The sequence below is a fragment of the Nestor notabilis genome, unplaced genomic scaffold, assembly GCF_000696875.1.
Source record: "Nestor notabilis isolate BGI_N333 unplaced genomic scaffold, ASM69687v1 scaffold5740, whole genome shotgun sequence".
Lineage (NCBI taxonomy): Eukaryota > Metazoa > Chordata > Aves > Psittaciformes > Psittacidae > Nestor > Nestor notabilis.
In genome coordinates this window covers 16,572-26,753 of record NW_009912419.1, presented here as the reverse complement: position 1 = coordinate 26,753, position 10,182 = coordinate 16,572, and the positions used below count along the sequence as shown (strand labels likewise).

At 50.4% G+C, this 10,182-nt stretch overlaps 1 protein-coding gene across 1 annotated transcript in view; it reads right to left on the bottom strand.

Annotated features, from left to right (window-relative positions):
• The window catches only part of LUZP1 (leucine zipper protein 1), a 9,435-nt gene extending 2,457 nt beyond the window's left edge, over positions 1 to 6,978 (bottom strand). The window contains exon 1 of the mRNA XM_010019360.1: positions 3,859 to 6,978. Within this exon, the coding sequence (XP_010017662.1) occupies positions 3,859 to 6,978 (3,120 nt within the window). The remainder of the gene's footprint in view (positions 1 to 3,858) is intronic.
• Between the last annotated feature and the right edge of the window lie 3,204 nt (positions 6,979 to 10,182).

Here is a 10,182-nt window from a genome sequence, read left to right as displayed (position 1 = left end):
ACACGGCCCCGTGAGGGGGATGTGGGCAGTGGCAGAGCAGATTTAGTCCTGTGGCAAATGGGACAGCAGGGAAGGGAGAGGTGGCTGGCACAAAAGCATCTCTGAGATGGACACCAGGCTTTGGTGCGCTCTCAGAGGGAAGCTGAGGCAGCTGGTGGGGCTGGTTGGGCAAACATCCACCCTGAGCTGGCCCTGTTGTGGGTGACATCCAGCAAACGCTGCACCCGACCCCTCTCCTTGTGACCCAGCCCCTACAACAGAAGTGAGATGTGAGCAGCAGTAACACCTTGGTGAATAGGCACAACACAGGGACAGTCCCACAGGGACTTCCAACCAACCATGGGCCAGAGGTAACCATGAGGGGCCAGCGAGGTTGCTGGAATTGCTGATGATAACTTTGTTCTCCAAGCAAGAGAGGAACCATCAGGGAGAAGGGCTATGCTGGACCTTGTCCTCACCAGCGGGGAGGGGCTGGTGGGGAGTGTGAAGCTGGAGGGCAGCCTTGACTGGAGTGACCATGAAATGGTGGAGTTTGGGATTCTTAGGGCAGCAAGAAGGGTGTGCAGCAAAGTCACTACCCTGACTGCAAGAGATTAGACTTCGGCCTCTTTAGGGGTCTGGTTGGTGAGAGTTGGGCTTGTTCAGCCTGGAGAAGAGAAGGCTCCTGAAGGGGAGACCTGAGAGCAGCTCCAGTGCCTAAAGGGGCTCCAGGAAACCTGGAGAGGGGCTTTGGACAAGGGATGTAGGGACAGGACAAGGGGAATGGCTTGAACCTGCCAGAGGGGAGACTGAGATGAGCTCTGAGGCAGAAGCTCTTCCCTGTGAGGGTGCTGAGGCGCTGGCACAGGGTGCCCAGAGAAGCTGTGGCTGCCCCATCCCGGGCAGTGTTCAAGGCCAGGTTGGACACAGGGGCTTGGAGCAACCTGCTCTAGTGGGAGGTGTCCCTGCCTGGGGCAGGGGTTGGAACTGGAGGAGCTTTAAGGCCCCTTCTAACCCAAACCACCCTGTGAGTCTATGATTGATGGATTGACAGCTTAGCAAGGGCTGAGGCACTGCTGTGTTTCTGATACAGCAGCTGTCTTTAGAGGTGAGGTCACTGGTTGAACACATACGAGTTCCATGCCCCTGGGCAAGTGACAGTGTCAGTCCATCTCAGCTGTCAGGCATCATGACTTTGTGGCTATCAACTCAGATACACTGGTCTCAAAGAGTTTCATAGGTAAAGAGCTGAGCCGGGGCCACCAGGGTGGCCACCCTCCATGTGTTGCTGATGCAGACCAGGACCTCCAGGTACTGCCCCAGAGCCTGGGGATGCTTCATGGCACCCCAAAGAACAATCAGCTGGCCACTGACAAGCCCATGGCAAGACTGCGGTGAGCTGCTTAAGTAGATGCTTATGTGGAGTCAGCAAGGGTGAAATGGTGATGGATGCACTTTGTATTGGTCCCTAAAGCAGAGGAGAGAAGGGGCAAGAGGCAGCACATCGCTGGATACTGTCAGGGAGACTTTCCCAGCAGGTTAAGCACAGCCTCACTCGAAGACAAGCCAACCTTTAGGGGTTTAGCTTATTTATGCAGCGTGAGGTCTTGCAGTTCCTCCTGAGAAAGGAGAGCCCGGCTGCAGGCACTAGAGGGCGCTGGTCCCCAGGCTGCAGCATCCATCCGTCCGCAACTGCCGCCTTCTGGGTCTCCCAAAGCAGCGCTCCAAGAGCTGCTGCGCCTGCAGCCCAGGTGCTGTTAGGACCTGCTGCTACCTCCTGCTATCAGACATGGTGTTTCACGGAGGAGAGGAAGGTGTATTTTGGCAGAACCAGCACAGTTTCCAGGTAGGGTTCTTAAGGCAATCTCGGACTTTGGACAGTGGAGCTGGGAAGAGGCGACAAGTGATGCCTTTACAGGAAAGGCAAATGTGCAAAGTCAGCATAGATCAGTGCCAAGCCTTCTGCCACAGCAATAGCTACATCTTCCACTGAAACACAGATCCCAGCAGAAACAAGCTGCTTGTGATATGAGGCATGTTGTAAGCCTGAAGATACTCTTCAAATGCAGATGCTTTGGGTTTTTTTCCAAGGCCATAAGCAATCCTTTGAGCTGCCCAGATACATAAGATTTGCTGTATCTGGTCTATCTGTGTATCTGCAATCTTTCAGGGTAACTTCATGCTGCTTATTTACAAGTTAAAAATCCACTTAATTTCTGACCAAGAATTCAAATTTGTGACCGTGGTGTCAGGGTGACTTTATTTCAGAGGATGATACAGAGATACCCAACTCAGTACGCTCCAGCCCTGCATGAACGAACCACACAGTCACCTTCCTGACTGCTTGTCACTGCAGACGGGGCAAGGCTGGAAGCCAGCTTACCCTGATAGCCAGGATGACCACACAGAGATGAGGTTGCTCTGCCAGGTTCCCCTCAGCTGCTGTTGGAGGCACATTGGACATGACAGTTACCTCAAGAGCACCTGAAGAACGTACTGCAGAGCTACACTCAGCCCTGGGTGGGCTGCTAGGGGGAAGATGGGAAAGAAATATGTGAGTGCCCATCATGTCAGGCTCCATGACTGACCCTACATGAGCTCTGCTGCAAGTGGTGACCTCTGAGTCTCAATGCTGTGGGTGCTGGGAATTTAAACTCCTGGCATAAAGGGAGACCCAGGGATGGATCTCCCATTTCCCAAGCACATAAAGCTGTTGTTAGCAAAAGGACAACCTCAGTCATGTCAGTTCTGCCTGGATTCATGAAAGAATTACAGACTGCCTGGGACCACGAGTGACCCTGGCCAGAGAGATGATGTGTTCTGCGTCCAAATGTAGCTGGAAGGCCAACCTGCACTTTGTAACACCCCTGGCAACAGACTCTGTACAAAGCAAAGCAATGGAGCAAATCCTGGGCTTCTCATTGCCAAAGAAGTGGAAGAGAAGCTTGGCAAATGTAAAACTTCTTTCACATCTCCACCACCTCTTCTTTGTCAATGCCAGTCACTGAGTTATGAATCTGGCCCCTCTATCACCAGCCCTTTCAGATGGTTTAGCTGGGCTCCTCCTGCAGACTGGCAACAGCAGCAGCTGCTTAGAGCAGCTCTAAGTGAAGAGCAGAGGCAGGAGCTGCAGCAGGAGCTGGCATGTGGCTTAATGGCCTTAATGGTGCCCATGAGCTCACTTGAAATAAGCCTGAGTCTGCAGCTCCGGTGGCAAGTACAGCTCCAACCATCTGTGTGTGTCAGCCCTGCTCTGAGGGACTCCCCTCACTGGTACCAGCCAAAGGAACAGGAAAAGAGCACAGCCTCCTGCTCCTTTTCAGGTGGCACGTTGACACAGACCAGGGAGGGAGCAGCCCTGTGTAACCAGCCAGCACTCATCTATTTAGGAGATGCCTCGGAAGCATTTCCAGACCAGAGTCTGGTTTCACATGAAGAAACCATGCAGCTCTTACCAAAAGGAGCTGTATGTCTACAGCTGTTGTTACAGCCACAGCTCTGCCTGAGGCACAACCCTATTAAAACCTGCTCTTTTCCATAATCCTTTCATTACTACTTCAAGTTGAAAGTGCCACACAAAGCCACTCTGAAAAGCACACCATGTCCTGCATGTAGCTATGTTTTCGGGCAAGACCAAATGCTACTATACAGTTACTCATATGGCATTACAAGACCCAAACAGATGGATCTAACTTCAAGAAGTCTAAATCAGGTACTTCACACTGAGATATTCCACTGAAGGTACCAGAAGCTGGAAGATGGAAGCACTTCAGGAAATAAGCTGCAAGAATTTCAAATCAGGCACCCTACAACTAACAGGCAGCTTGGAAAACCTCATCAACTGGTGACAGACAAGAGGGTTTGGCACAGGATACTTACAGGTAGGGTGGTCCGGTGCCAAGCAGAAGCTGCTGGAGGATCACTTGCACAGCTCCTGCGTGTTAGCAGCTCAGATGCACTTAGGTTACTTTTGGTCCTTCGGGATCCCAGTTCAGGGGTGCTCCAGGAGTCAGCCGTGACACTGGTCCTTGCTGAGGTCTGCTCCAGGGAGTTTGTTCTTGCATTGTTTCCTTCCGTTTCCGAGAGGTCCACTGAGGACATACACCTGTTTGTAGTGCTGGAAGCTGCACTTCTCTCCAGGGAATGTAAGCCTTGTCTTGTCCTCCAGGAACTTCTCACAGTGACATGTTTTGTTTCGCATGAAACTGCATCTGAAGAGCCGTGGCTCTTCCAGCTGATTGTCTCTGAAGGTGGCTCACTGTTCTTCTCGGTGAGCTCAGAAGTCTTTATCACAATGCTGCTTCTGGAGACCACTGTTTCTGCTTTACTTCTCGGCGCTGTCTCTCCAGTTCTGTCTGTCTCAGATGATTTCAGAGCACTTTTACTAATTGATATCTCGACTGGCGTGGGGAGATTGTTTGTTACTGCTGACGGTTCATTTGGAGCAACTCTGATGTTGCTGGTGGTAACATGTCTTTCCTTTGCTGCTGAATCTGCACTGGTTCTTGGAGCTGTTGGCTCAGAGGGGAAGATTGTGATGCTGCTTGTCATTTTATTAGTTACTGTTTTAAAAACGGACTTTTGCTTTTCTGACTCAGCCTCAGGAACAGTTCCTCCCATGACTGCCTTCATATCCTTTTCAACAATTGCAGGTTTAATGACAGCTTTTGATCTCAGAGCTTCTCTTGGGCTGAACGACCTTCTGGATTTCAGTCCTCCCGTGCTGGCATCGGATGGTTTTATGCACTTAGTGGGGTCTTCATCATTTACAGTGGGTTTGTCGTTTTCAAAAAGCGATGCTCTAAAAACTCCCCTGGAATTGGAGAACTGCTTGGAACTTACTTTCCTTCTTGTTTCAAAATCTGATTGAGTGGTTGGTTTCTTGCTTCTCCCTGATTCTTCATCTGAATTAAGCTTTTCTTGGTTACTCTGGATGGTTTTGGAGTCCATTTTTAAACCAGCATTTACACGATCCGTCACTGAAGTCGAAGACTGCTCCGTGTCCTCTTTGTCGAGAGCCGTGACAACCTGCAGCATGTCCTCCTGACTCCTGGAGTGATGGGAACGCTTTGTTAGCGTTGAAGGCTTCGCACATTCCAGTGATGTGTCTGCAAAGTCTCTTTCCTGGGAGATGATGGCTCTTTTAGCCCTCCCCTCCGAAGGCTGTCTGTGTGATGCAGCAGAAGCGTTCACTGCTTCTACTTTAGAGTCAGATGCTGACACATGGGAGGAGAGCTGGTACTTGTATGCTGAAGCTGTGCCATTGGAAGAAGTGTGGTTACCCCTGGTGAGCAGTGTGTCCCCCGAGCAGTCACTGACTTCTGCCTGACTTGTTTTCAGCTTCTCGGCCAAAGCAGCCACTGATTCTCCTTTGTTTGACTTCTCATCCCGTGCGTCAGCTCCGTTGCCACGGAGCACCTGAGATGGCTTCTCAGCTTTGGATCTCAGGCCTGTGTCACCAACAGGCTTGGAAGGTGCTTTCCAAGATTTCTGCTCCTGTGCAGCAGGGGGATATCGGCTCAGGACAGACGGCTGCTCTTTTGATCTCTTCCCCTCGTTCTGGGGGACGCAGCCTTCCCTCTGAACAGAAGAAAAAGTGGAAACTGAAGATTTCTCTTCCAGTCTTTTTGTATCTGTCATGGCAGCGTCTGAAAGGAGAGATGCACCTGATGCTTTTCCTGCTTTCCTGTTTGTTAAGCTTGGACTGGGCACCTGCTTACCACCGTGGCTATAGCTGTCGTTGCTGACAGAGAAATCTCTGTTCCTTGCTCTTTCCCGGCGCTGCTGCGGTGAGAGCTCCCTCGGCTTGTGCTTGGCGGCTGTCAAGTCAGCTATGACACCCCTGTATTTAGGTCTGTCATGTTTCCCCCTGCTAGCAAAGCTTGTCTCTTCATTTTCAACCTCTCCATTCTCCAGGTCCTTCTGTTTCTTTATTTGCATTTTTATTTCTTCCAGCTGACCCGCTAAGAGTTTGTTTTTATTCTGTTCACTCAAGTAACTGTCCTGGAGGTCATTATTTTTGGCTCTCATTTTTTTAAGTTCCTCTTCTAAAGATTCAAATCGTTTTATCTGAGTTTTAAGTTTCTCGATTTCTTGGGTGAGATCTTTCACTTTGTTGTCTTCCTGATTTTTATTCTTTTGGTTTTCCGACTTATTCCTGGTTTCATTTTCTACATGTTTCAGGTAATCCACACTTCCCTTCCTCCTGGTCTCCTTAGAGGGCAACGCAGAAGTCAAGTCATCTTCAATTCTCAAATCATTTCTGTCTAGAAGATTATTTGATGACCTTTCTAGCAAGTTGGATGCATTCCTAGTTTGATCTGCCCTATTTAGTTTATTGTTTTGTTCTAGTTTCTGTGTTAGCTCCTGGATGATTTTTTCATTCTGCTTTTCTCTTTCATTGAAGTGTTTTCTCTCCGTGATAAAGCTCAGCGCCAAGGATTTCAGTTTTTCTAACTCGCCCGTTAAACTCTGCTCGGTCTTATCCAGCCTGTCCTCAGATGCTTCCAGTTCTTTCACTTTTACTCGAAGCACTTCTAGTTCCGTTGATATCTTTTTGGTCAAGTTCTTTTCCTCATTGAGGCTAAGACACAGCTGTGTACAGTCATTCTTGCTCCTGCCAAAGGCCTCCTCCAGCTTCTCCAGCTCTGCCATTCTCCTCTGCAGGTGCTCGATTTCTGACTTCAACTCTCGGGTGAGGCTCTCTTCCTCCTCAAGTTTTTCTTTCATTAACCGGCAAAGCTCTTCAGCCTTCCTAATTTCTTCATCCTTACCTTCAATCTTCAGCACTCTTTTCCGCAAGGCTTCCACATCAGCCAGCATGCTGGAGTTGCTGCCTTCTGCCTGGATAACTTTGTCCTGGAGGTCAAGCAGCTCATCCTCTGCTTTCTGCAGATTTTTGGTTGCTTCCTCCAGTTCATCGAGGCGGCGACTAAGACTCTGCAGTTTGAATCGCAGGTGCCGATTCGAGGTTTCCTTGTAACCCGTGAATTCTGCCATGTTTCTTTCTTATTCCTTTTAGGTGAAAGCTTTGCTTTGTCTGAGTGAATGGCGTGGTCTTGAACACCTTGTATATTCCTGGTGAGTTCCCGTTTCTTTGAACAGAGGCAATCTCACCCTGAAGGAAAAACATATTGAAAATCACGGTAAGAGCTCAGAATATAAATGTTCTTACTGGGTAAGTTAACTATAAATGTTTCTATAAATAACTTTTTAATTAAATACATTCCTGAGCGCTAAATTAGGGGAAAAGAAACTGCATAAAAGAGCCACAGTCCATTTAGTTTGCTTATACAGGGTTTCCAAAAATAGCCTGCTCCCAGTCACCGAGGGAAGGAAGTGGCCTCCACTGCTGGCCTGCACAGGCAGCGTGTGCACAGCAAACAGCAGACCCTCACCCAGCGCTCAACAGGCAGCACATGCAGGTCTTGGGCTGTGGAAGCTGATGCATGGGCACGACGCAGGTCCCTGCACGCAGCCAGCCTGTGCAGCAGACACCTCTCCATTCAGCACTGTCTCCTGAAGACGCCTCAGCAACCATGAACAAGACCTGGCAAATAGAAAATGCAACCCCCCCCTCCATTTGGTGGCCACTGGGGTGGGGGCAAGCCCCCTCACCCCTAGCTCACAGCCATGCCAGTGGGCACTGCTCATTGCTGCCGACATTCCTCCTGCAGCACAGGCTGCTCAGCAAAGCTCTTTGCCTGGGTTGTCCTCACACGTACCGGTGCCAGTGGAGGTTCAAGGTTCTCCCTCCTGTTTTAAAAGCTGTTGTCACCCTTGGCTGCCACACACTTGCCCAGGGGATGGCCACCCCAGCCCTCCTTGCTGCCACTGTCAGTGAGCAGTGACCATAACACCCAGGCACGCTCTGACACACTCCATGGAGGAAAAAGCCCCTCTGTGCTTGGCAGGGAGCATCTGGGAGGGAGACCTGAGTGGACCACAGTCATGGAATGGTTTGTGTTGGAAGGTACCTACAAAGGCTATCCAGTCCAACCCTCCTGCAATGAGCAGGGATGTCTTCATTTAGATCAGGTTGCTCAGAACCACATCCAGCCTGACCCTGGATGTCTCCAGGGATGGCAGAATGGCTGCTGGGAGTCCCTCTTTGGCACGCAGAATTAGCATTGTCCTGGGCCTGAGGCATGTCCCAGTGTATGCAAGGACTACAACAAACTTGAGGGGAAGGAGGAAACAGCACTTCCGTGGAGCTCTCTGCAGAGGAAACACTTAGTTTCCCATCTCATAGTGCCAAGAAGCAAGGAGCAGGACGTGGGGAGGAGACGGTGCCGGCTGCCAGCGGGCGCCCCGCCACCCCTCCTGAAGGGTCTCCCTCCCTCGGCAGGGTGACAACCTATTTGCCTGGTCCCTTGGCCACGTGCCCGTCCCCTCCCTCCCCACCACCACCACCACTCCCCGCTCCTGGGCCACCCTCCCTTGTGTTGCCCATATGCCACAACATCACCAGGGCGTCACCGGGAAGGCCAAACCGAGCAGCTCCGCCGTGCCCTGAAAACAAAGCCCTGTGCCAGCAAGCCTGGGAATGGGGAGTTAATGGTTAACCCGGCACCACTTCGTGGCTGGCTTCATCCCAGGGCAGACACACACCAGGGCTGGAGAGCCTTGTGCCAGTGGGAAGGGGTAGCTCTGGCTCGCAGAGAGACCGATTTGCTCAGAAAGCTCCACAGCCCCATCCATGGGATGGGGAATGGAGAGGTACCTCCACAGTCAGGTGGGCAGAGGGGCTGCTCTTCCCTTTCCTTCCTCTCTTCTTCAGAACGGCTGATACACTGGAGGGCACGGCTGCAATTCAGGGGGACCCTGAAAGGCTGGAGGAAGGGGTAGACAGCAGCCTCAGCAAAAATGCTCTTGTGTCATCAGCACAGGTTAGGGATGGTGGCTACAAAGCAGCTTCACAGAAGATGACTTGGGGAGTCCTGGAGGATGAAGAGGTGAACGGAGGTCAGCAGGGTGCCCTTCTGGCTAAGGCGGCCAGCCACAGGCTGGGCTGTGTCAGCAAGAGTGCAGCCAGCAGCTTGAGAGAGGTGATCCTTCCTCTCTGTTTGGCTCTTGCGGGGCCACGTCTCGAGTGCAGTGTCTAGTTTGGGACTGCCCATCACAAGAAAGACGCACACTGGGCTGAGTCCCACAGATGCCACTACAACGACCGTGTGGACATACAAGGAGACACTAAAGGAACTGGGTTCACTTGGCCTGTAGAAGAGAAGGCAAAGACCTTTTGCTGCCTGCAGCTGCCAAACAGGAGGGTGTAGAGAAGACAGAGGCACACAATGAAAGAAGCAAAAGATAGAAAAAGCAAAAGCTACAAGAAGAAAACTTCCAAGTAGATATTAGGACTCTGCCCCATCCCTGTGAGAGTGGTCAAACACTGGCACAGGGTCCCAGAGAACCTGTGGCACCTCCATCCATGGAGGTACTCAAAGCTCTCCCAGAGGCAGCCCTGGAAGTCCCCAGTACCTCCCCAGCTGACATAATTTACTGCAGGAGACGAAAGAGGCTCGATCTAATCTAAGGAGAAGAAGGAGACATACAGCAACATCTTCTACAAACAAGTATGTCCAGAGAAAGCATCCACGAGAAGTCTTCTAGCAGAAGGCCCTTTAAACTCCTGGCATAGCCAGAATTAACCCCAGTGCTTGGCAACAGAACCTGAACACATTAGTATTAAAAATAAAGTACATATATTCAAGATTGAGATGAATAGGCCAATATAAAACATGACCTTGGATGTAGTGTCTGCTTTAAGGTTGTCATGCTTTTGAGTGAGAGCTTCGACCAGAGGCTTCTAGGGGTACTTCCAACCTAAATTACTCTGGCTGTTCATGACTGTTCTTCTCCAGTCTGTCACTGATAGCAAAGTATCAGAAGGAATGGTGCAGGATGCAAACACTGGGGCACTTAGTAATACTAATTGATATTGTTGGGGGATGTTTAAACAGGACTAAGTCTGAGAAGGCAATAACTTGCTCAACTTGTAAAGGTACTGAACAATCTGATGGGAGACGTATGGACTTCAGATTTCTCTCTCTCTCTTTGGAAACTGACCAGTTCTCACCCCAGCTCTATTTTACATTTTTAGAACAAGGAAAATAAAAAAATCAGGAAGAAAAGAGGATGATAATTTTCACAAATAGGGGAAAAAAAACCCCAAACCTGTGACAGTGGCAAATGTAATAAGGA